General features: G+C 38.7%; 1 protein-coding gene across 1 annotated transcript in view; it reads right to left on the reverse strand.

Moving 5' to 3' along the window:
* Nucleotides 1-1,111: 1,111 nt before the first annotated feature.
* Nucleotides 1,112-27,324, reverse strand: part of REEP3 (receptor accessory protein 3) — a 55,296-nt gene continuing 29,083 nt past the window's right edge. The window contains exons 3-8 of the mRNA XM_083364650.1: nucleotides 15,892-15,968; nucleotides 15,499-15,619; nucleotides 15,203-15,316; nucleotides 8,176-8,326; nucleotides 5,100-5,251; nucleotides 1,112-4,384 (exon numbers count right to left, since the gene is read on the reverse strand). Of these exons, the coding sequence (XP_083220776.1) occupies nucleotides 4,328-4,384; nucleotides 5,100-5,251; nucleotides 8,176-8,326; nucleotides 15,203-15,316; nucleotides 15,499-15,619; nucleotides 15,892-15,968 (672 nt within the window). The 3' untranslated portion in view covers nucleotides 1,112-4,327. The remainder of the gene's footprint in view (nucleotides 4,385-5,099; nucleotides 5,252-8,175; nucleotides 8,327-15,202; nucleotides 15,317-15,498; nucleotides 15,620-15,891; nucleotides 15,969-27,324) is intronic.

Genomic DNA, 27,324 nt, shown 5'->3' on the forward strand with positions numbered 1-27,324 from the left:
AGAAAGCAAAGACCCAAGCTGAGAATTGAAATGATTTCAGCTAATAGAAACCAAGAGAAAATAAAATGTAAGGAATTATTCATTCTCATCCTAGAGTTATGCTGTTAGTTGGTTGCTTTCAATTTACTCCCAAACTGCTAAGGCACGGGTGTCAAACTCGCGACGTGTTGTGAGGTACTATGACTTTTTCCCCATTGCCAACAATGGGGTGAGCGCGGTTTTGGTATGATGCATCCGGCCCATGGGCTGGCAGTTTAACACCCCTGTGTTAAGGGAACCAAACTTCTTAATCCCCGTTGATGCTAGCTTGAGTTCATTGGAGTAAGGATGAGATACAAATGCAGTACAGAATATCATTATGCATAAGATGTGAACGGGACTTGGTAGAAACCAATAATCTGTTACTAACTACAAAATTCTATTATAAACAGTACAGGGAAAGGTTGTTAAAGGCAAAACCAATATTAAACTTACAAAAGGAAATAGGACAAACCACTTAATGGCAAAAAGGACTGAGATAGAAAAAGGGTTGTGCTACCTTAAAGTTATTTACAAAAGCAAATGCTGCAATTGCGAAGCAATTTTATGTACACAATAATCTTATTACCACCCTTGGGACAAGAATTTCTATTTTCAATCAGTGCAATCATAAACAAATCATCATGTCACCAGCCCCAATTTTATGATCATTTTTATTGAAGTTTCTAAGTGAATCATTTGATCTTTAAGCAAGTACAACTTCCCCAATTCACATTTTTTTTATCAAACAGTGGCTGGGAAGGTTGTAAATTGCAATTGTGACTGCAGGCTGCTGCAACTAGTCATAAATTCAAGCCACTGGCCATGTCAGGACAAGTTATCCACAACTTTTTGTGACACCATTGTAACTTTGAAAACTAATTAAATAAATGATCTTAAATCAAGGGCTACCTGTACTTTTCTTTAGAAGTTGTTTTGTCTTCAGTAACAATTATTCCCAGGTAAGGATGTGGGATTCAAACTTCAATGCTTGAAGATTCCAATTTGTCATTATTTTTACTGTGATTAATAGTTTATTTACTACTATTAGCTTGCATTTCATAGAAATGAGACAAGACAAACCCACTGGAAAATATTCATTTTATTAAGTAATATTTTTAAAATATAAGCCTTAATTCGCATCTTCAAAAATAGCAATTATGAAGATACAGTAGTATCAGTACAAAATTTTAGAAAAAGACATATCTTAATACTACAAATACATAAACAAGTTTATTACAGATAGAAAAGTTAGCTTTAGACTTTAAAATTATGAATCCAAATGTTGAAATTTTATTTCTTAAACGTTACTTAAATAGCAGACCATTGTTCCCTTTGCATATATTTTTTGCATAATGCTTGCTAATACATTGACCTAGTAAACCATTACATTATATGTAGAATTTATCTTGCCATGAAATTAAAAATAGGTTGGATGGTGGTGACCATGGTATTTAGCTCAGTGAAATATACCTATTTTGACTTGTAGTTTCATGGGAACTTTTGAGTCTTTTGCCTCAATGCCTATGCTGTGGGAATTTGTAGAGCGAGAGATTTCTTTAAGGGGCACCCAAATTTAAAAGTTTTCTACTATTCATTAGTTGGGGGGGGTTTGCAAATGTGAGTCCTAAGTGAATTCCAGATGTTTGGGGTTGCAATGCTGAATATTGGCCATGCAAGCTAGAACTTCTCAGAACTAGAGACAGAAACATAAGTACCTACTCTGGCAACACCAGACGTATGAGAGGTGGGCAATCTGCAGTCACATGTGGCGTTCTCTGCTCCATTTTCAGTATACAAGGGAAGGGTGTTAAGGAGTGAATTTCTTACTTTACCTTGTCATTTAAGACTGAAATTTAAAGAAATGACGGCACTATTTAAAAACTCTTACACCCACGGAAACAGGTTTAAAAAATGGATGGGATTAAGTAGCAAATTTTCAGCCTTTAACACTTCACAAGGAAATGCAAAATGCTCTTAACAAGGTGTCAATATCACCAACTGTGCCTCTCTGCCTTCTAGAAACACTTTCCCCCCTGAAACTATGTATCTTATACAGTATAATATGGATAACAAGAACTTAAAAGTAGCCAATAAACCTACCTTTTTCACTGCCAAAAGCCCTAGATAATTTTTTTTAAGCCCAAAATGCCAACTTAATAATTGTTTAAATCTGATCTGATCTGGTGGAAGAGGCAAGTTAGGATGGATGACTATTTGTCTGACTTAGTACCATTGAGCTTTTCTATATAATGTGACAAATGTCCTTAAAGGAAATGTGAACTTTATGAACGTTCTCTTTATCTAATATAAAGTTTACCAATCAAAGGTCTAGACTAAGGGAAAATTTATGAAAGGTAAATGCTAGGACGTACTGTTTATTATATACCTTTTAATCACATTCTATTCTTCCTGTACCCAACATAACACTAATAAAATGAAATGTAAAAGCAGACTCTTTCTGAGATAAAATCTATTTCTGATGCCCAAAATAATATAGAAACTGTAATTTACTTTTTTATATTGGATAGACCTCCAGATTTAAACACTCTTCTCCAGAGAACACTATATATTTTGCCTGAAATTTTTGCAAGTTTCTGCTTAAGCCAAAAACAATCTTTTTTTGGGATATACTTACCTTTGTTTAAAGCCTAGTTTCAAGTGGAAAAAATCCGTTTTTTCAAGTATTCTTTATAAAATGTTGCTAGGATTTATAGCTATGATAAACCTAAAACAATCAACCTCATTAACTGTTAAATACTATTTAAAAAGCACTTGACATGATTTTTACATCCAGATGTAATACCAAAGTATGTTATCCTAAAAGATATGAAGACTTTCTTGACCAGCAAAGGCAAGTCATCTTTCAAGAAACTAGCAAAGAGCGATGTTTTCCAAACTACCACTTCAAAATCAGACCCTTGATTACATCCATGGCTTTAAAAAAATTCCAGATTTTGCTGTGAGAAAAGTAAGCAGTCAATGTCATCTGTACAAAGTAGGGCTTTAAGATCTGCCTACTAGTAGTCAAACCACTGAAGTACTCTAGTTTTCTCCTATCCCTTACACATCTAAGCACAGCCCAAATATGAACCCTTCGGCTTCTTGCAGAGGAAAAACACTTAAAAAACATACAAACATGTAAAATTTTTGAAAACACTTAGGAAATTTTTTAAAAATGATTTTTTTTCAAAAGTGCTAGTTAGACGTTAAGTTTTCATATTAAATTTGTGCAATACATGATAAAACATATTTGACTACAGAATGATTTTTTTTCCTATCCAACATATTCCTTTTTACCTATAACAGACAAATTGAATTCAATTTCGAAGAATACCTTAGAAATCCTTTAACCTGTTTCAGTACACCCATAAGTAGTAGTTGATAAAAAAGATATTAATTAGTAAAGCAATATTTTGCATACAGAAGTTTCAAGCTTCAATTCTTGGCATCTACAAGGAATGCTGTAAGATTCTCTGTATGAAAATCTGGACAGGAGATCCCTACCGATGCAGAACCTATTTGGATGGATGGATGGGATATAAATTGCTGAATGTACAGAAACAGAAAACTATGATTTTCATCATCAGCTATGCTAAATGCATAGGCTAACTCAAACCATTGAAGTAAACAATACAAAAGCCACACTGAAACAAACAAACCCAAGAGAGTCTTCACACAGAACAACAGTGTCTTCACGTCACAGGGCACTGAGAGGAATTTCAAAATGAAATGAAAATGGCTTGATTTTACAAGGTGGTGCAACCTTCTTCTATGACCTTAAATAACTCTTTGGATCCAAACCATTCAGAAGATTACTTCCAAAATATGCCATGTTAAATTTTTCACTCTCGACATGGACAACTTGCAGGAATTTAAAAATACAATGTTTTCCACAAGATGTCCAATATAGTACAGAAGTTCAACACAAGTGCCATTATTATTAAGTGTTGGTCATCACATAACATTTAAAACACTAAGCTACTGAATTAAGAATCTGTCATGAAATTACATAATTCATGAAGCACAGAAATATAAAGCACTACTCATATTCACAAAAGTTTCATTTAGTAAAAATTGGCTAAATATGTTCCTCTCTTAAAAGAAAAAATGTAATTTAATTTTTGGTATCTATGAAACCGAAGCACAATATGCATCCAGGTAGTCTTTCCTTTCTCTTGTGTGACTGAAATAAAGCTCTGGGTTGAGAATACAAATCCATACAAATGCCAACTGTTTCTCAGAGATTGGACCAAAAAACAGAAAACTATTAGTACGTAGATGTTTGCTTTTAGCTGAACTGTGTAGATTAGAAATACACTTGTGGCCTTCTCTTCACTTTGTATTTTAGTGAGCCACATCGCACCTGGAACAAATAAAAATAAAGAATGTTGTAAAAGATTTCAAGATATCCACAACATAATTTCTAATACAAAAAAAATCTAATGTCAGTTGCTATTTCCTGATGGGGAGGGGAGGAAATGGCATCTAGCATGAGGATATGAATAAAGAAAATGGCAACCTGTAACAGAAGCTGCATGCAATTCACCAAAATGACTATTGCCATAGGCACAAATATTATAAAGGAATACAAGTAATATAATAAGCCATGAGGCCCTGTGTTGTTCTGTTTTCTTTATTTTGCTCTCCAAGTTATAGTTAATCCTCAACTTACAACAACAATTGAGCCGGAAAAGTCATTAAGTAAAGAAGTGAGCAACATTAATGAAAGATGTTCCATAAGATGACATGGGCACAAATAATCTTCATATAAGTACAAAATTTTATGCATTTAAGTGGACATTCAAATATAACCACAAACACTTATTTACTTTTACAAGAAGAAATGGAGTGCAATCTTGGTTCTCCCTCTTACCTCCAACAAGGTTCTTTTTTCCCTAAACCAAACCAGATTTGCTACTTAACCTGAATAGACCAGGAACAAATTCTGGTTTGCAGTTTTCTTGCATCAAGATTCAGAAAAGTTAAGCTTCCTCTTTAAAATGTTTTCAATGAAAAATATTTAATGATTTCCACCTTTTTATTTATAACATTTCATACTGTCAAAGAGATTTACTTGCCTCTTTGCGCCCTTTTATTGTTTTTACAGATTTCATACTTTGTGTTCGACGGAGACCTCTCTGAGCAAACATCTCATCTTCTGAATATGTCCCTTCCCTCTCTTCATCTGTTTTATCATCTTCAGAATCCTTTTTTATTGGAATACCATAACCTGAGGGGTAAAATCAAAATTTAAAAAACCTGTTATACCAGTGATTTATCATTTCCTACTTTAAAAAAGAATCTTCAAATGCTTAAAGCAAGGGTCTTCAAACTTGGCCCTTTTATGATTTGTCCACAAGTCATAAATGGGCCAAGCTGGAAGACCCCTGGCTTAAAGGTTAAAAATGTTTAAGAAAATGAGGTAATTTCTCCCCTCAAAATGATAGGTATACAAAATTTGTAACCTATATGCCTGAAAGTAAATGCAGCACTAAAAAAGACCCAAAAAGCACTTTTGTTTTCATCCCTGTGATAGTAAATTGGCCAAAATAAGAACAAAGGAGAACTGGCTCTGGAATAAATTATGTAGATGAGAACAATCCGTGAAAGAATGGAGATAGGAACCTCTGTGTGTGTCTTTGTATGTATCTTTGTGTAGGATTACATTACTCATTTAGAAAAACTCTTTGAAGTGATAGTATCAATTCCATGCCTATACCCCAAGCTGATGATTTTGGAGGGAGACAGTAAAAAGCAGGGCCTACAAGAGCCTTTGAGAAAATTTTCTTTGAAACTCTGGCAGCAAATCCCATAGAGTCAACAATCCAAGTTTCAAGAAAGGGAATATTCTATGGAGATTCTCAGTCATCCAGGTAATGGTTGTCCCAAAGGTGCTTTTTTCACGAGGCAACTGGACTTTGTTTTTCTTTGAAGACATTTTGCTTCTCATCCAGGAAGCTTCTTCAGCTCTGACTGGATAGTGGAGAATGGCAGAATTTATATTCCTTGCAGACAGATGGTCTTTTGCATTCTTTTAGCAAGTAGCAGAAGCCTTTGGAGGCTTATCTGTGTCATCAGGGTCACCCAAGTAATGCAAATGGGCATGGAGCCTTCTTAGAACTGCTGAAAAGACTCTGTTGTAGACTGGAGATGGAGGATTTAATTTAATTTAATTTAATAATTTGATTTCTATACCGCCCTTCTCCCGAAGGACTCAGGGCGGTGAACAGGGCAATACACAATAAAAATATTATACAAAAATTAAAAAGCCATTAAACATTATGCCCTTAAAATTAATAAACATTACAATTAAAACTATTTATAAAAACCCAACCCCATCCCATCAGACCAGCCCAGCTTGTTCGAAAAAGAAAGTTTTGAGATCGCGCCGGAAGGAGCGAAGGTCGGGGGCCATCCGGAGCTCAACCGGTAAGCTGTTCCAAAGGTCTGGCACGCCCACAGAGAACGCTCTCCCCCTGGGGGTCACCAATCGGCATTCTTTGATCGGTGGCACCCTGAGGAGGCCCTCTCTGTGGGAGCGCACTGGACGGAGGGAAGTTGACGCCGGCCGCAGGTGTTGCCGTAGGTAATCCGGACCCATGCCATGAAGGGCTTTGTAAGTCATCACTAACACCTTGAACCTCACCCGGAGAGCAACCGGTAGCCAATGCAGCTCGCGGAGCAAAGGTGTAACATGGGAGTATCGGGAAACTCCCAAGACAACTCGCGCGGCTGCATTCTGCACCAGCTGGAGTCTCCGGGTGGACCTCAAGGGCAGCCCCATGTAGAGAGCATTACAGTAGTCTAGACGAGAGGTCACGAGCGCATGAGTGACTGTGCGCAAGGCATCCCGGTCTAGATAGGGCCGCAACTGGCGCACCAGGCGAACCTGGGCAAAGGCCCCCCTAGTCACAGCTCCAATATGCTCTTCCAAAGAGAGCTGTGAATCTAGAAGGACCCCCAAGTTGCGGGCCCTATCTACGGGGGGTAATAGCTCACCCCCCATGGCCAGAGATGGGATAATCGGAATTTCCCGGGATGCCGGCACGAACAGCCACTCAGTCTTGTCAGGGTTGAGTCGAAGCCTGTTCCTCCCCATCCAGACCCGGACCGCCTCCAGGCAACGGGACATCACGTTGAGGGCATCGCTGGGGTGGTTTGGGGTAGAAATAAAAAGTTGGGTATCATCCGCATATTGGTGATACCCAACTCCAAAACCACGAATGATCTCACCCAGCGGCTTCATATAGATGTTGAACAGGAGAGGCGAGAGAACCGATCCCTGAGGAACTCCACAAATGAGAGGTCTCAAGGTCGATCTCTGCCCCCCTGCCAACACCGACTGCGAACGTCCCAGAAGGTAAGTGGAGAACCACTGGAAAACTGTGCCTCCCACTCCTAACCCTCTGAGATGCCGCAGCAGGATACCATGGTCGATGGTATCAAAAGCCGCTGAGAGGTCTAAAAGGACTAGGACAGAGGAGCAACCTCTGTCATATCCCTTCTCCGTGTTGAGAGAGGGCTGTTCAATTTTGACACAGATGGCATCTTTGACCCCTCTTTCAAACCAGCCATCCTCTCTGTCCAAAATGTGGACTTTTCTGTCTTCAAAAGAATGGCCTTTTAAATGCAGATGAATTGAACTGCCCTCTCTCAACAGGGAGAGGAATACATCATCTATCTGCAGTCTACAACAGTCCTTTCAGCAGTTCCATTTGAACTACTCAGGTGACCCTGATGACACGACTAAAAGAATACAAACAACCAGCTGCCTGCGAGGAGTATAAATCCTGCCATTCCTCACCATCCAGTCAGAGCTGAAGAAGCTTCTTGGATGAGAAGCAAAACATCTTCAAAGAAAAACAAGAAAAGTCCAATTGCCTCGTGAAAAAAAGCATGTTTGGGACAAGAGAGAAAACAGTGCCCATGGTGATCTGACTAGAGCAGGGGTCTTCAAACTTGGCCTTTTTATGACTTGTGGACTTCACTCCCAGAATTCCTCAGGCACGCTGGTTGAGGAATTCTGGGAGTTGAAGTCCACAAGTCATAAAAGGGCCAAGTTTGAAGACCCCTGAACTAGAGAGTAATCCGCCACTACTTATATAAAATGTGATCTAGAAAATCAGAACTAGCCCAATTTAATCATATACCAACCTAAGGGTTCATTGGGAATCGAGCCCTTGCTTTTCTTTTTGGTAACTGGCAAAGTCTGGTAGTGCCTTTGTCCTATTGGCTCATCATCTGGTATTGCTGTGAGGTCATGCATACTGAAACTCCGCAATTTCTCTGTTATTGCTCCTTGACCCTGTAGCATTGAAAAGGAAAAATGAAATGTCCTTGAATGGGAGGAAGGAATCCTCTTGGGTCCAAACTGATATACAGTCATGTGAAAAAGAGTGCACCTCGTTGAATTCTTTGTCTCTTGACTTTTTCAACACATTTTAACATGCAGCTATTTGATCTTCATTTTAACAATATTGATAAAAGATATATAATGTAACAATTGTCACACACCAGTTACAGCTGAGAACTTTTAGGTGCCAAAATACATCCCGAAAATTGGATCAGCTGATCCACTGCTGTACCTGTGTATACTCGATAATACTTTTTAAAATACCCATATACAGGTAGTCCTCAACATATGACTGCTGCCCTGCCAGCGAGAGTGATCCTTTGCGATGCTCTTTGCCATATCACTACTGTCTGGAACAATCCTTACTACAAATGATCGATGAGGAAGGATCGCTGCTACAGGACAAACCACAACATGATGGACTGTTTAGACCAGCAGAGGCACGGAATATGGCATGCCATGGTGAAAAGAATTGCCTTGGCCAACCCATAATTTTTTTCCAGCATCTCTTAAGAACAATGGGTCTTTGAATCCTATGCAACCAGGTATCTGGGGAGAAAGACAATTTTATTCCCTCCTTAGCCATAAAGCTCGCTAGGCAAGCATGAGCCAACCACTCTCTTATTGTAATCTAATTCTCCATCCAATATTTGTAAGAATAAATGGTGGGGAAAGGGTGTAGGAAACCAGGTAATCTGAGCTTTGCAGAAATAGGGGATTTCACTTGAAACTAGAGAAGTACCCAATTGTTGCATGGGCATGCATCTCCTTTTTTTGAAAGCAGCAGTAAAATGCACTGCAAAAGAAAAAGAAAAACAGCCAATAGTAGCTATCCATCAGGCCTTGAATGAGCAACAGCACCATCCCATGCCCCAGACACCTATCATTACCTTGGAAAGCAAACAAGCTACACCCTCAGTGAGGCAGAGCATCTTTACTACTACAGTGTGGTACTGATAGTTCAGTGTCCTCTATGAAGTGAAGCATTGCCATTGCCTAAGTAGAGAACCTTTGCTGACTCTTGTTTTCTTTTGTGAGTAGTGGCAGCAGAGTTTCCTGCACTTCAGGCATGCTGTAGGAAGCATTGGCAGGCAAGTGACTACTGCGGGCAGAGACAAGGCAATGTGGGCTGGCAAGCACTGAAGGGACAGTAGGTAGCAGGTCATAAATGAAAGCAGGGCCAACTTTTTATTATATGACCCAGAGTTGTAAGTTTAAGAAATGGTCTCAAAGTCCATTTTTTCAGTACTGTCATAACTTTGAAAGGTCACTTGATAAATGGACATTAAACAAGGACTACCTATTTTTCAGGGCATTTTGATTAAAAATGTGAGAATGAGCTTATATGTGAAAATATATGGCACTTTTTCATATGACTGTATTGGACTTTAATAGTGTCTTGGTTTCTGATAGGATATTAATCTGTTCGCAATAGCAATTCAAAATACATTGCACCAAAGGATAAAAGTTACTTACATTAGCATACAATTGACAAAACTTTTTAAATGTTAGATTAAGAACAATGTTTAGCATAACTGCTTAATTCAAATTGCATTGGGAAATTTATCATCTGTATCTAATATAACAAAAAATGCCACTTTGCAGGGGAGATGGATGGCATAAAATTGTAGCAAATCAGTGGCATTAAATAAGCATAAATGAATATAAAGAAAGAAAGGAAGAAATTGAAGAGTTTCCTCCCAAATATGAGAGGATGACTACATATATTTTCTGGACAGGAAAACTGCAAAGTCTATTGCAAAGTAAAAAATATGTGACTAATGAAAATATGTGATAAAAATACAGCAGTATGTCCTACGTTAGATACATACAATAAACTTCTTGATGCCACAATGATTTTTATTCCAATCCTTACATATTATATAGTTTAAATGGTACAAGAACACTATGCATGGAATAAAAAAAGCATGCAAAGAAAAAAATAGCATAATTCTTGTATTTCTGATTTAATGTTTAGTAGATTTTAAATTGATACTGTAATAATTTAGGTAAATCACTTAAATTTCTAATTTTTTTAAAATCACAGTTAAACAAAATGGATAAGTATAATGTGAATCCAGAGTCTAGAGTTTATTACTCTGGATTCACATATATTTATCCATTTTGCTTAACCATGATTTTTTTTAAAAAAAAGTTTAAGCCTAAAGAAATACACTACAAATAAGTTCTAATTTTGAAATGTAACAGCTGAATTTCCTACAACATAGTGAGTCTAAAATGACCCCCCTATGTTTTTTGTTTCAGCCAAGTTATATAACTGAATATGCCTAGGTCACTGCACATTTTTTAAAACAAAAGAAAAAAGTGAACATGCTAGCAGCTACAGTTAACAGCAACTGAACAAAATTTACTTGTTTAGATTCAGAACACTTTTAAGTAACAAAGTTTCTGGGAGAATCCCAAGAAGATGCCTGTTATCGTTGGGTTTGGCTTGGGCAGCTTATAGAGCACCTGTGAGATCTCACTTGTCTCTTCGTAAGCAATTTAAAATTCAACTTGTTCGCAAATGTCAATTCCCATCAATATTAAGCTAGGCTTTTTTGCAGGTTACAATTTATCTGATATTTTATACAAGCGTTTCAATGTTTATCACTGTAAACAGCTGTAGGGTGACAATTCAGAACTGAATTGGTTTCATTCCTATCCTATATAGCCCTTGTCCCTTTCCTCTGTAAAGGTTAGATTTTTTTCCTCCAATACACCATCTAAAATTAATTAAATTCAATTAGTATATCTATAATTTAGTGTAAATTGAGCCTTATTCAAATTATGCCTCTTTCAATGTCTACTCTGTAAAGTTTGAGCACCATATTAAAAGCCTGCCTTCATTAATTTATACACTAATACTATTGGCCATCTTCTCAATTCTTCCTGAAAGAAATTTGGTTTAACATATAATCCCAGATGTGAAGAGCTGGAGTTTTTTTATCTAATTGTTCAAGTAACAGTACTAATTAGAGGTATATGGTCATTTAAATACAGTTCTAATCCATAGCACAAATGCTGACTCTCATTCCTTTGTTCTTGAGAAAAAAGCTACCTATTTGCAATTGTAATTATTAGGTAAACATGCACAAATTTAAAGTGTTTTGTAAGAATGCAAGATGATAAGTTGTTTTGACAAATCCAATCTCTGTAGGTCACGTTGTTTGAAGCAAAGGAAATGAAATGTTTCCACAGCAGGTAAAGCACCATTGGAAACCATAAACAAGCCATATCATTTGGAAGAAGGAACCTGCCTTAATTTCAGGAAGTTAAGATTCAAGACATTCAGGAAAGAGCTGTGGTGATCGCAGGTTAGCAAGGTTAGAATACTTGCCTTAGAAAACTCTAGTTTTATCTATAATCCCAGGAATCCCAGTGTTGTGTCATTTTTATCAGCTCTAATCTGTAAGGCATTAAGGAATTCAGATAGTGGCATGAATAGCAGCAGATGAATAAGAGAAGATTTCTGCCATTACTGTACTCACTGCTCCTATGACTGCAATGGGAATTAAGTCATGGACTACTCAGGTTTATCCTCACTTTTAGAAGGTCCCCTGTGGGTGGATAAATAGGTGCTTTGTGACCTATATCACATACTACACTAAGCTTTGATTTGCTTACTCATAGAATCAGAGTATATCAGAATTGGCTAAATTAAATTTACACAAACATACTAACCTACAAGCAAGAAAGCCACAAGGTTTGAATTAATGGTATATCTGAATCTCACCTAAGTCCTCCGAGTCTTTTAACTGTTGCTCAATTTAAGGATGTAATTGAAACAAACTACAGGTAATCTCTGAGTTACGAGCGTTCACTTAACACTTGAAGTTACGTGATGAGCGTCCCCTAGTGTTTAAAAGCAAGTCCCAAAATTACAAATATTGCAGCACAACACGGCAGTCGTGTTGTGGCACTGCAACCCTAACCCTCACTCCTCACAACTGCTTCCCCCTCTCTTCCTGCCATGCCAGATTCACTTACCTTGCAAAAATACTCTCTGCTGTGTTTCTTTCCTTTTGAGGGAAAGGAGAGTCGGCTTGGAAATGTTTTTCACAGCGAGAATGTTTCTGGAATCCATGATCTCACACGAGTGTTTGAAGTTGCGCCAAATCATGGACCTCAGAAACTTTCTCTATGCAAAAGGTGCCTGTCTTCTGCTCCTGCCCCCAACTCCTTTCTGCCTGAGGGCAGGCCTGAAGCCTTCAACTGAGTGAGAAAGCCAGGCCCCTTGCACCCGAGTCCAGCCTGCCGGAGCTCGCCCCACTAGGAGAGAAAGTGATCCCGTTGTCCCTGGAGCCTCTGAGGCTTCCAAGCAGCCTGGAACGGAGGCCGGGGGATGCTTCTGCACGTCTCTGGAGGTTGGATCCAGCCCACCCAGCCGTTTGAGCCCAGAAAGGAGCTTCCAGAGGTTTGATCCAGGCCTCGGAGGGATCTTCCAAGCCATTCGTGCCAGGAACAGAGATGTGGAGGGGGGTTCTGCATGCCTCCAGAGGTTGGATCCAGCCCTGCTGGTGCCTGCAACAAAGCTTCCGAGGGCTGGATCCAAATCTCGGAGGGGTCTTTCAAGCCATTTGCATCAGGAACGGAGGTTGCGGAGGGGGGGGGGAGTTCTGCATGCCTCCAGAGGTTGGATCCAGCCCTCGGAGGACTGCTCCAAGCTGCTGCCGCACAGAATGGGGGCAGTGGCCACATGGCTCCAGAGTTGGGGGCAAGCAGGAGGCAGGCACCTCAGTGCGAGAATTCAGGCACCCATTCTACAAAAGAGGATCAGTGCCTGAATTCGTGTGATATTACGGCACCCAAGAGCTTCCATCGACTCTCCTATCCCTCAAAAGCAGGAACCATGGCAGAGAGGAGATGGATCTTTTCAAGGTGAGTCCAGCATGGCAAGAAGGAAAGGGGGAAGCATGAAGCATCTTAGTGGGTTGGGAAGGCCTTGGGGGCCTGTTCCATCACTAGGCGCCCCCCCCATGGCCTTCCCCACCAATACCTCATGTGCACTTAACGAGCCACGTGCGTTTTAACGAGCAAGAGAGTGATCTCGTTCGATGTACAAGATTCACACTACGAGTTTTCAAGTTATGAGTGGAATGTGCAGGCTCCATTACACTTGTAACTCGAGGACTACCTGTATTCAATTGTTTGCCTCTTTTCGAAGATATTTCTTTCTAGATGGAGATAATTCCATCTACCACTGAAAGAAGCTACACTACTGCAAAGCTGTTTGTGATATGATCAGCATTAGAATCTGGCTTCTTCTATCAATAGCCCTGTTTAAAGCCATAAACAATTCTGGTTCGTGGTTCGTGGTTCTTTTTCAAGTGATGGTAACTTGCTCAGCAGCTTAGTAGTCTCCACTAGCAGAAATTGCTATCAGACAATTTGTGTAAATGTGTATCTTCATAATAAACAGAACTCTGAAGAACTGAAAATCTTGTTAGTATGTTATGGGAAAAGCATGGTTTCATTGAGCAGATGTTCACTTTAGCATTTAAAGTAATTTAATCTGGAGGAAAGCAGATATCTAAACTGCAATTTCAGGAAACCTGGAAGTTTAATTGTGCAACTTACATGCCTAGGTCCATATTTCCCACTATCTTCCCCACCTTAATGGGCAAATTCTGCAGATTATTTATCAGAAGAGACTTCTTAGGAATAAGCAGCTGTAGCTCAATAAATTGTGATTTCTTGGGCATTTGAGTGGCCAGAGTATATTCCACTGGTGTTCTCAATAATCACAAATTACTTACATTTTTACAAATGTTGCATTTTACATTGACTACAGCGATTGCTGCTACTTTATAGGAACTGGTTGGCAACTTTTACTGACTCCTAGATCACTTAGCCCACTCCCCAGTTTTGTGCTATGTGCATCAATGATGAAGGATGGTCCTAGGTTAAAATAGATAATTATCTCTGGACTTTTGCTGATAAGAAATGAATGACAAAGATTTTGGATTTTGTTTTTAGCTAGGAGATGAGACATGGGGTAAACAGAGAATATGAGGGTGATAAGTTACTAAAATTGTTTATACTTATGATGAAGTTACTTTTTTTCTTTTTCACACATTTATTATTTTTATATTTTATTAGTGTATTAGTTTGTATTTCTATTTATAAGCTTTCATAAAATTATTTGAAAAAAATGATAAAAGATAGCCCTGATATATAATGCATATACCTGGCTATCAGGTACAAATTCAAATTGTCGAACAAATTGTATTTCCTATACAAAATTATTGTAAAAGCATATGCTCATGCAGCTTCCCTTTCTATAATATTTTGTCACTGTGACTAATTATACTCAATAACTATTGTGAATATAAAAATGGAGGCAACTTGTATTTTAGGCAAATTATAGATAGAAATAGAAACTTGAATTCATGTGAAAATCTCAATTTGGCTGTCTACCATCGGACAGCCATAAGCTGCAGCAGTTAAATTCAAGTTTATCATTTTAATTTAATTTTTTCTTACAAATTTGAATTCAGGAGAGAACCATATTAATATCCCAGTCAACCATACTGGTCACTGTTTCATACTTTAATCTTCCATGAGCATTTACCTCAACTTGATTGAAGAACAGCAGAAAGAAGTCAGAAATCATGTGGAATGTGATTTACCACCAAGAAAAAGCAACAAAAGAGAAAAAAAGTCATCTTCACTGTTTAAAAAGCAAGTCACGTTTGACAGAACATACTTTTTAGAATATGCTGTTAGAAAAAGGTTATCTAGCTTTTCACCTTATACCTTTTTGAACACACATCCCCTCTCACCCATTTGATGCTAAGTAAATATATAACATGCAGTACTGTTTACCTTTACAGCTGCAGTCACTGCAGCAGTAGCAGCTAAGTTTAAGCCTTGTTTACCAAAGTTCACCATTGTTTCATAACCACGTTCTTTGGCTTGCACAATGTACTCATCAATCTCCTAGGAGGAAAAAATATGTGTAGTATGGATATTAATTTAATCTGATATTGGCAATCCATAACATCATATCTTGGCACAAAGCACAATATGGTAATGTCATTCTTCATCCCCACTACCACTACCAAATTTATTTTCTAAAATATCAAAATAAATATCTGCTCCACCACAGGAGGGAGGCTTACCCTTTCTTTTGAAGAAAGAAGAGGATGAAGAAACTTCCTATATATTAAACTTGCCCCTCTTGTATATGGAGACAGCAACCAAATAACAAAAGCAATCTTCAGTTCATAATACAATGGAAACCTGTAAAATGTAAATTAGAATTCATAATGTGGTTATGTGATACAAAGAAATAGGCACCTTCCTTCTAATTAACCTAAGTGTCAGGGGAAGTATTTTTAGGAATTTTTTCAAATATTTCAGATATGCTTTATATACATATAAATAGTATTGTTGTAATTCCACCTTCCCTAGAATCTAGCTAAAGAGCTTTTAACAGTATCAACTACCAACAATGAACACAGTGATACACGAAAACATAAATAAATCATGTTTGGCAAATGTACAAATCTTACCAAGAGATCAAGATGTCAGTTAATGTTTCAGTAAACGTATAAAGAGCAAACACAATCCAATACATCATCCACCGCACCTAAGAATGAAAAATGCAAAACAACCATTTTAGTTTCCATCTACAGATTAGAAAAAGGAATAATTATATTTTAACAAATTAAAATACGTAGGTCCTATTTGTTTTTATGCATTTTATAAGAACACAAACTGTAAGTAGCACACGCTATATAAAAAAGATCTTTCAACTTTCTATCTAATCCTTCTATCAAAATAATTCAAATCAACAACCCATAGTAGGACATCTAAAGATTGCTCAGCTCTCCTCAGTCTTCTGTTCTTCAGGTTAGGTATACCTGATCCCTTTACTAATTCCCACAGGACTTGGTTTCCAGTTCCCTCATCATTATCATCGCCCTTCTCTCAATTCACTCTAATCTGTCACTATTCTTTGTAGACTGCGGCATCCAGAACTGAACACAACATTCCAGGAGTGGGTGGACAAGATGGGGTAGGTATGATCTCATGGGGCTTTATTTATTAAATTAAAACTTCCAGAGTGTAGTTAGAAATAATGTTTTTGTTTTATTTATATATTTTATTAGGATTTTTTAACATAACATAAATCATTCAGTAATTTGTAAACAGTAATTTGTAAACAGTATATTGTCTGGGTAAAACAATCCTTAACAATTAATTTCTATGATCTATATTCCATATGTTAATTTCATTTGATTTCCCCTTTCCCCAAAGTATCTTTCTTTGCAAAACATTAGATTAAGACAATTCTCATTATTTTAATTAACAACAATTAAGTATATAGTTTCAATAATCCTATTTGGCATTTTAGCTGCCTTATTGTAAATCCTGTTACCGTGTTTATTTCAGCTTATTTCTCCCCCCAAATTCTAAATATTCTTACTAGTGACAATTTTTTCAACAGTTAACTATATTTACATGGGTGGATTTCTGTTTTTCTTATATAAGCCCTCTCATGCTTATTTCTTAATCAATAAGTAAAAAAGTAGAAAAAGAAAAGAGAGACAAGAAAGAAGATAAAAAAGAAGAAAAGGGAAAAGAAAAAGAGACAAGAGCACTGAGATACAAAAAATAACATACAACTTAAAATATGTATCCCTCCTAATTTAATATATATTTATTCCCTCAATTTCTTATTTTTTTTACCATAGCTAAGAATGTATTTAATCTATTTAAACTTTAAGCATTCCATTCAATAATTCTAATCATCTAATCCAGGGGTGTCAAACTCAATTTCATTGAGGGCCGCATCAGCATTGCGGTTGCCCTCAAGGGGCCTGGGTGGGCGTGGCCTACTGGGTGGGTGTGGCTAGAGTGGGTATGGCCTACTGGGTGGGCGTGGCCAGCTCTACATCGTTCGCATCAAGGGTGCCTATGGGGGCCTGGGCAGGAGTGGGACAGATCTGAGGGTCTCTGGCAGAAGGAGGGTCTCTGGGCCAGGGCCAAGGCAGTGGGGGCCGTTCCCTCACTGTTTCCAGGATGGCTTCGCGGGCCACATGAAACCACTTCGCGGGCCGAATCCGGCCCCCGGGCCTTGTGTTTCACATGTCTGATCTAATCCTTTAACTCTCATTCAAAACCCATTTTATGCTTTTCTTATCACATTTAAATAACTAAAACAATTGCTTTTGTTTAAATCATTTCAACTTTTTTTAACAGAAAGGAAAAAAAACATTATATTAGTTAAGAAAAAAAAAAGAAAAAAAATCATCCCTCTAAGAGTAATATATTTCAAAGTTTTTCCATTTTGATAGCCATTTTCAAACAAATGTTTCTTTTTAAGTATTCTTTCTGATAAGTTCCATCATCTATTTTCTGGATTTCTATTTTAGTCTTTTTTCTCTGGCCGTTGCCTTTCTTAATCAGTATGTTTTGCTGCATCTTTTGTTTCCCTGTAAGGAATTTTTTCTCATTCTTTTCCTTATCTTCAAAGTTGCTTGGATGAAATATTTCCCATTTGGATTAAATCATGATTTTTTATTTTATATAGTTCCATCTTCAAGTCTCTATCCTCAGAATTATGTTCAGTCATCTCTACTGTATTTTCCTGGGAAGTTTCTTGGAGTGAAATTAAGTTGAAAATAAGTTGATTCATGCTCTCAAGGTTATTCTGCATTTCCTTGTAGTTTAAAATTATTGTCCTTTGAAAATGTTGCCGTTCATCATATGTTTCATCTTGTGAAATGTTCATTTTATATGGTTCCATCTTTAAGTCTCTATCCTCAGAATTTTGTTCAGTCACCTCTACTGTATTTTCCTGGGAAATTTCTTGGAGTGAAATTAAGTTGGAAATAAGTTGATTCATGCTCTCAAGGTTATACAGGATTTCTTTGTAGTTTAAAGTCATTGTCATTTGAAATTGTTGCCACATATGTTTCCTTTTGTGAAGTATTCATTGCTTCAGCTTTATTCTCACTTTGTTTACACAGCTGCATTTTCTAAAAACTTTGAGGGTCAGAGAAAACAAAAAGAAAAAAATCCTCACCCACCAGCAGGTGTCAGCGTTTGCTAATTTTTCAGGTCTTTCTAGGCTTTTTTCTCTCTCTAAAGGGTAAGTTTCGCCCCTTCGGATAACCAAAATTGAGGGAGCAGAGTCTCCCTCCCCCCTTTCCTTCTTCGGAGGTCTCTTATTTTGGGGACTTTCTTCTTCAGGAAAATAAATAGGATAGAGAAAATCAATATTCTTACCCAGATTCAAGCATGCTGTTTTAAATCCGCTTAATTTAGAAGCTTGTGACTTCTCTTGTTTCCAACTATGGCTGAACCTGCAGTTAGTCAGCCCTTTCTTCTGTTGGTTTCTGGGAGGCTTCTCCTGGACCATTCGGAGAGACCACCGCCTTTCCAAAGTCCCTGGGATTTCCTTCCTTCATTCCACCCCTTCAGGGTGGGTTCTGGCCCCTTAGGGTCCCCAACAAAAAGAAATTCCAGCTGAAGAGTTCGGCATTCTGAATCTTCAGACTGCTCACTGGAAAACAGGAACAGGAAGTCCAGAAATAATGTTTTTGGTTATGGGCATTTTCCCTCAATAGTGAAGCTTGTTTTGTTTTAAACTGAAAGTGTCAATGTATCTTCCAATTTAGGAAAATACAGATTGATTTGTTTCTTCATTTCTAATCTCTTTGTCCTCTGAATATTGACTGATGGATAGGAAACAACTGCTGTAAAACTGAAAGTTATACACGTGATTTTCTGAAAGGCCATTATAGACATTTTAAAATGACCTTAATGAAATAAATTATTATAGTCTAGGTTTAGTATATTTCAGTTTTCAAAATATATATTTTGTATTTATCTTGTATTTCAATTCTTGTTCACAGCCCAGAGTTGCATTGGTGTGATGGGTGACCATATAAATGAATATAAAATAAATTTTGAAAAGAAAATCTGCAATATATATATAGTTCTAAAAATTGTCTTAATTTGTCACTGCACGTTTTTTATGTTCGTCAGAAAAGTTCATTTCTAACTGTACATTTCCCCTGTTCTCTGCACCTGTTGTGATAACTTATCTGGTAACCATAGTGAATCCCATATGACTAGCTATGTTATGGTTTCAGTCTGTTTAGTGCGCATGTCTAGAAGAAGTTCCCAGAGTTATTATCTGTATTGTTTTTTTTCACTTTGCTGTTACTGTCTGTTACGTTAGGATGAAGCTAGCTAGCTCTGTATAATATATATTTAGTTTTTATATTTTGTAAGTAAAAGGTATTTAGTAAGATTATGCGTCGTGTTTTTCTTGCCTTCCTGCAAGTGTAACATGCATTCTCTGAAGCACGGTCCGTCGCCCTCTACAAAGGTGATTTTTACCTTGACATTTTGGTATCGAGGATGGTTTGATTTATGTTTTTGGAGATGCATGTTTCTGCGGCTGTTATCAGTTAGTTAGTGCTAGTGGGGCAGCGGTGATTAACTGCTGAAACATGTCAGGAAGGAAGCCACGGCTGAAAAGGAGTCTTTCTGTGGGGCAGATCCCTTCGACCTTAAGAACTCCGATAGCTTCGGCCACACGCCTTGGAGAAGACGTGCCTGCTCCTGTCCACGATGCAAGGTCAGTCACTCCTTTTTCTACTTTTCCAAGCTCCCTGGCAGCTGCTTTTGAAAATGTTCACACTCCAGGGGCTCAAGATGAATTTCAAAGGCTTGGAGCGAAACCTAAAGTTCAGCCGAAGAAAATTCCTTCTGCTCCTTCAAGCCCCAAGCAAACTATGCGAGATAGGGCTATGCAAGGCTACTGTGAACAAATTGGGTTTTTTGAAAGGCGTTTGCAGCAGGCAAAGAAATATGTGTCAATGGTTCAGCAATATGAGAGGAATTATGAGCATGAACCGGCCATATTGCCACACCCACAAGGAGAAGCCATATTGCCTCCTTCTTCCCCAAAGCCAAAGTCACGCCCATCATTGAGTGTCATGCAAGACGAATGGGAACCGGAGGCTCCTATGTCACATGATTATGGGCTGTCCCAAAGGACATACAGAGCCACAGTGATGCCTGAAGCAAATGTTATAGCACCATCTACTGGTGAAGCTGCATTAAGACATGAATTGGAGCTCTCACTCTCGCAATTGTCTATGGAGGAGTCTTTGCTCAGAGATACAAGATTTCTGCCGTTATCTGAGGCTCCAGTCCCTGATGGTGCTAGGATTCCTGTTACTATTGCTTCTCCTGTTAATATTGCTTCTATGCAAGCCCCTCTACCTGGCAGAGCACAGCCATATTTAACCCACATGCAATTGCCACCGGGTTCTTATATGCGAAAGCCAGTGTCATCTGCAGGTTATGCTAATGCATCAGCCCCAGCGCCAGCGCCTCCTGCTGGCCAGGGTGGAATAGCAGCTCAAAGACAGTCACAGCCAGCACCAAGACTACCGGCAGCTTCAATGCAACTGCCGCATGTCCAGGCACAGACGCCACTGGTGCCCCCTGCAGGTTATGGTCGGATTGCACAACCTGCACAGCCAGTACCTCAATTGTATTTTCCTCATCAAACACCTTCCATTGTACCACTGGCTGGTGATTCAAAATTAAAGAAGTCAGGACAGAATTACAGGGCATGGGTCAGCGAGGTTGGACTTTTGCTACGCAGAGAAGGTACTCACATGATGGTGTTTAATCCTCCTGCCCAGCCATGGACTCCTGACATATGGGACTTGGATAGTAGAGCATGCACAACATTATTGATGTCAATGGACACTGAATTGCAGCTCACGTTTTCACAAGATGCAACTGCCCAACAAATTTGGACTCAGAGGCATGTTATCGGCCTTCATCAATTGAGTCTACATGTTTGCTTTTGTCTGAGTTCCATGGTTCCAGATTAAAACCTGGTGAACATATTGGAGCACATTTGACTAAAATGAAAGGTATTAGAAAAGAACTGGGTGAAAAAGGCTATCCTATTGATGATTTTCAAATGATCAGCATTATCATCAATTCTTTGAATCATGAGTGGAAAGATGCTATTTCCAAGATTAATCAAGTGCCTATTGCTCAACGCACAGTGGATCATGTATGCAGAATTTTAGCTGAAGAAGAGGCAGTTATGCAAGCTGCGCCACATTTAAGGGAACCACCTGCATCAAGAGCTTCAGCGAGGCGTGCCTTCCGTGGAAGGACCTACGTTCCAAGAATGCCAAGATGCTACATCTGCAATCGTGTGGGACATGCCACCCGGGATTGTCCCCAACGAGCTCCAGCGCCCGTCACATACCAGCCCAGAGGAACAGATTCCAGAGGAGGCAGAGGTAGAGGCGGACGACAAGGTCGTGGTCGTGGTTCCAGGCGTGATCCACAAGCTCCACTTGCCACATTGGTTGTGACCAACGATCCACAGCCTCAACCAGAGTACGACAGACGACTTCTTTGGACTTTGGACAGTGGAGCAGCATTACATGTTACCTACAGAAAAGAGCTTTACACTGAGATGCACGAGCCTGAACCTGAACTTCGTGAACTTTACTCTTTTTCCAATCATCCTGTTCAGGTCATGGGAAAAGGAACTGTCTACATTGAAGAGCTTGATGCTCTCATTCCAAACGTTTACTATGTTCCGTCTGCCAGTAGTAATTTGCTTAGTCAGAGTCATTTGTCTAGGTTTTCTCATTTTCAGGTCCACCATCTTGAAAAAGCAAGTTATATAGTCAAAGATGGAGATATTGTTGCTGAAACCATGTTGATTGGTGGTGTTTATTACTTAAAACCAAAGCCTAAGCAGCAAGAGCAGGCAAGTATACACGTTCCAAAGAGCACAGGCCCAGAGAGAGACGTCCCAGAGAGAGATCCTGTTGCTACTCCAAAGGTTCCTAATAATGATAAAAATACAAAAAAGACACAGGTTGCTCACAGCAAGCCTGGGGTTCCTAATAAAAATGCTAAAGTTGAGAATTCACTAACAGGTAAACCTTTGCATTCCAGGTGTATCCATAAGTGGCACAGAAGATTGGGTCATGCCAGTTTCCGTGTTCTGAAGAAGATGCCAGAGTTCGCAAGAGGTTTGGATCTAAAGGGGTGTAAGGTGTTCTTGGACTGTGCTGTCTGCAAGAAAGCCAAATCCAAGGCAGCAGCAATTCCAAAACGCGCTACACGCCTGTCAACACGCATTTTTGATTTGGTACACACTGACATAGTTGGTCCTTTTGCACCAACACTTGGTGGTAAAAGATATTTCTTGACAATCGTTGACAATTATTCTAGATATGGATATGTATATCCTATGAAAGAAAAATCTGAGACCTTTCAGATCTTTAAAGACTTTGCTAGTCTTGTCTATACCCAATTCGAGGTCAACATTGCCAGAATCCAGAGTGATCGCGGTGCTGAATTCATGTCTCAACGTTTCCAGGACTGGATGCGTGAGAATGGGATAGTACATCAGACATCCGCTCCTTATACTCCAGCTGAAAATGGGGTGGCAGAACGCAGAAATGGGGTTTTGCAAACCATGATGCGTTGCCTCCTTGAAGATGCTAACCTCAGTCTTCCATACTGGGGTGAAGCTATCAAATATGCTAACCATATCGTCAACCGTACTTGGAGTAGTGTGATAAATCAGACCCCTTATTTCATGTTGTATGGACACAAGCCTGATCTCTCACATCTCCATATTTTTGGTTCCTATGCTATGGTGAATATTCCTTTAGCCCAAAGAAAGAAAGGGGGTCCTGCAGCAAAAAGGATGAGATTTATGGGCATTGATGATAATTCAAAATGGAGCAAATACATTGACTCTCATCATGTTATTGTGGTTTCACAATCTGCTACTTTTGAGGAAGATGCTGACTGGTCCAGGATTCATTCTAACGATCCTGGAGTTTATTTTCCTAGAGATGATGTTGCTGATGCCACGCAACCTGATCAAGAATCACAGGAAAATGTTCCTTCCACGAGTTCTTCTCAACCTACTGTTCCGTCTTCGCAAGCCGCCGATGTTGCTGCTGGCGACGATGATGAAGACGAGGACGACATGGAAGAAGAATGGACGGTTGGCCCGAGACGTTCCAAGAGGTCCACAAAGGGAATTCCTCCAAAACGGTATTCGTGGCAAGTAACAAAAACACCTGTACCTTTGATTTGTAATGTTACACTTCCACCTGAGAAGTTCACACAGATCAAACATCTTCCTGAATCAGAACAAGATAAATGGTTTGAGGCAATGCAGGCTGAAATGGACAGTTTAAAGAAACTCCAAGTGTTTACGCCTGCAAGCCCTCCAGCAAACAAGAAAGTTATTGGTACTCGATGGGTCTACAGGATCAAAAAGAAGCCGAATGGTGAGTCGTTGTACAAGGCCAGACTCGTAGCCCAGGGTTTTGCTCAACGTTATCCTGAGGACTATACGAATACATACTCACCCACAGTGCGGACTGAAAGTGTGAAAATTGCATTAGCCACTGCAACTATCCTTGGCCTGGAAGTTTTTCAGTTCGATGTTGAAACGGCTTATCTTCACGCTGATCTTGATGAAGACATCTACGTCAAAGGTCCTCCAGGTTTCAGACAGCAAGAAGGGGATACCTGGTTTCTACACAAAAGTCTTTATGGTCTGAAACAGTCTGGTTTAATGTGGTACTTATGTCTTTCTGAGAAACTAAATTCAATGGGCTTTATTAAGTCCGAAACAGATGAATGCGTGTTTACCAAAAGATCCGGTAATAGGTATGAGATAATTCTTGTTTATGTCGATGACATTGTTTATATTGGTCCAAATAAGCAGATGAGTGAGGTTTTTGCTAAAGCTTTACAAAAGTTTTTCACGTTGAAGTGTTTAGGATGTATTAACACTTATTTAGGTGTTCAAATTGCCAAAACTCAGAAGGGGTTTAGTCTCACACAAGAAGAGAAGATTGAACAACTGTTACATCACTGTAACATGGAGGACGCTAAGCCTGTGAGTATACCCATGCAAACTGACTTTCACATTTTGGCACATGAACCAAGTCCTGAGTTCGAAGATCAAACACTATATCGCTCAGTCATTGGGTCGCTGCTGTATATTAGTAGTTGGACTAGACCCGACATTGCACTTAGTGTTAATCTTTTATCACGACACGTAGGCAAGGCAAAACAGTTTCATTGGACATGTGTTAAAAAGTTATTGAGGTATCTAAAACACACCAAAGACATGAAGTTGTTGTTGGAACCCACACATACTGACTATGCAGAGTTATGTTGTTTTGCAGATTCAGATTGGGCGAGTGATAAGAAGTCACGGAAAAGTACATCAGGTTACATGTTGTTCTTAAATGGATGTCCTGTTTACTGGCATGTGCGTAAACAGAATCTTGTTTCTTGTTCCTCTACAGAAGCTGAGTATGCTTGTGTGTCTGATGCATGCAATTCTTTAACCTGGTTTGATGCTTTAATCACAGATATCTGGACACATCCGATTCGACCGATCACAGTAATGGAGGATAATGAATCTGTGGTTTATATTTCTGAAACACGTTTTACAGGTTCAAGGTCCAGACACATTGACATCCGATATCAAAACATAAGGCAACTGGTTAAACAAGGTTTTGTGACGTTACAGTATGTGCCTACACGTGATCAAATTGCTGACATGTTGAACAAACCACTTCCTACAGCCCAGCATGAGTATCTGCGTGAGAAGATGTGCCTTACCTGAGTCTTCACTTTGCTGACGAAAGAAGGGGAATGTCACTGCACGTTTTTTATGTTCGTCAGAAAAGTTCATTTCTAACTGTACATTTCCCCTGTTCTCTGCACCTGTTGTGATAACTTATCTGGTAACCATAGTGAATCCCATATGACTAGCTATGTTATGGTTTCAGTCTGTTTAGTGCGCATGTCTAGAAGAAGTTCCCAGAGTTATTATCTGTATTGTTTTTTTTCACTTTGCTGTTACTGTCTGTTACGTTAGGATGAAGCTAGCTAGCTCTGTATAATATATATTTAGTTTTTATATTTTGTAAGTAAAAGGTATTTAGTAAGATTATGCGTCGTGTTTTTCTTGCCTTCCTGCAAGTGTAACATGCATTCTCTGAAGCACGGTCCGTCGCCCTCTACAAAGGTGATTTTTACCTTGACATAATTAACAAACGGAATTGTTATATACAGTTTTCTGTTACTCTCTGCTTGTTTTCTTGCAGACCTTTCATTTTACCCTAACTAGGTAACATCACCAGTGCTAGTTAAGGAGTGCTGTTTGCTATCAATTTATATTCTGATGTCTTGCCTGTCTGTGTGGGTGGGGGCAGTCTTAGGGATTCTTTGGTTAGGGTTAAAAATCGATTGCTCAGTTTTAATGGGGCTGCTTCTGATGGGTTAGATTGGGTAGCAGGAGTTTCTTAGATGTCTACTGCTTCTTTCTTTGATTATTGTGTTTCCTTCTATGCGTGACATCTCCATTTGTCTTCCTCCAAGGGTTTATCAGTAGGATCAAATCCTCTGGGAGTTATTTGTTCATTATTTGGTTCAGTTTGGGTATAGCTTTCTTTCATAGGTTGGAGTTTGGCTAGAGTTGCCTCTAAATGCCTTACTTTTTCCTCTAATAATTCACATAGTTTACATTTAATGCATGCATAATTTGGGTATTCTTTGGGCATAAGCACATACATGAAACATGTATTGCATACCACAATAGTATCAGTCGCCTGTTCCATGATTTTTTTGTTTGAAAATCCCTTTTATCTTATTTATTTAACCTTATTATTATGTTAATTTTATTTATTCTTTTCTTCCCTCTTTTTTTAAGTTTTTGAGCTCCAATTCCTTTTTATTCTTTACTGGGGGTCTTCCCTCCCTTCCTATTGTGACCTCAAACTTAATTGTTTCTAGAATAGGATAGGATAGGATAGGATAGGATAGGATAGGATAGGATAGGATAGGATAGGATAGGATAGCAGAACAAAATACTTTATTTGCCAAGTGTGATTGGACACACAAGGAATTTGTCTCTGGTTCATTAGCTCACAGTGTACATATAAACAGCAAGTAACGATGCAGTAGTCAAGCCACAAGAGATCTGAAGGGCCTCCTGAACTAGAAAAAGGGACACCTGACACACCAAATGAACCTGTTTAAAGTCTTTCCAGCCACAATCTGCTCATTGAGCAGGAACTGTGAATCCATGAAGACTTCCAGACCGCACACAATTCTTGAATGGGGAAATGCTACCCCATCTAAGACTACAGATGGAACACTCCCAATCTGGGTGGCCCAAAAATTCATGGTTCACTCACCTGTTGTGAGATGAGTGGACATATAAACCACTTAAATGAGTTAATTGAAATACAAAGTATATTAAAAAAATTACAACCATTTACCTATTGCTAAAACAACCCAATACTAAAAATTATTTCCTATAAAGGAAAGAAACTGTTTATTCAATAATATCTATTTAGGGCAATTATGTAGAATGATTATTACCTTTAAGAAGCCATGTTGTAAAAAGATGGGTAGAATCTGGCTGCCTAAGTCAGCAGTATGAAAGAACACTATGTAGTCACAAAGTACATACAGCTAATGACATAAACAGAATACTGAAGTCCAAATATATTATCTCTACATAACAGATTTTGCGATGTTAAGCCAACTAAGGAAATCAAAGTTCAGTCATGCAGTTCTTTCCAGCTCAAACTGAGAATTTAAATAGATATGAGACAAATTACACTAAAACACTGTGCAATTTCAGCTGATTATATATTTCTCAAGCAGACAGTAGGGTTTACATACAAAAGACAAAATGAAACAAAACATAGTAGGTAGGTAGGTAGGTAAGAAGGAAGGAAGGAAGGAAATAAATTATAGTTTATGGTTTATAATAGATATTAACTTGGTCACCAGGTTGTATATAAGAAAGCAAAGTTTGAATGGTATGTGTGCGTTTTTCATTTCCCCTCCCTTAGGATAAGCTTTGATACAATAAATGGAGAACAAAG

Source organism: Vipera ursinii, assembly GCF_947247035.1.
Source record: "Vipera ursinii genome assembly, chromosome: 5".
NCBI classification, from domain to species: Eukaryota; Metazoa; Chordata; class Lepidosauria; order Squamata; family Viperidae; genus Vipera; species Vipera ursinii.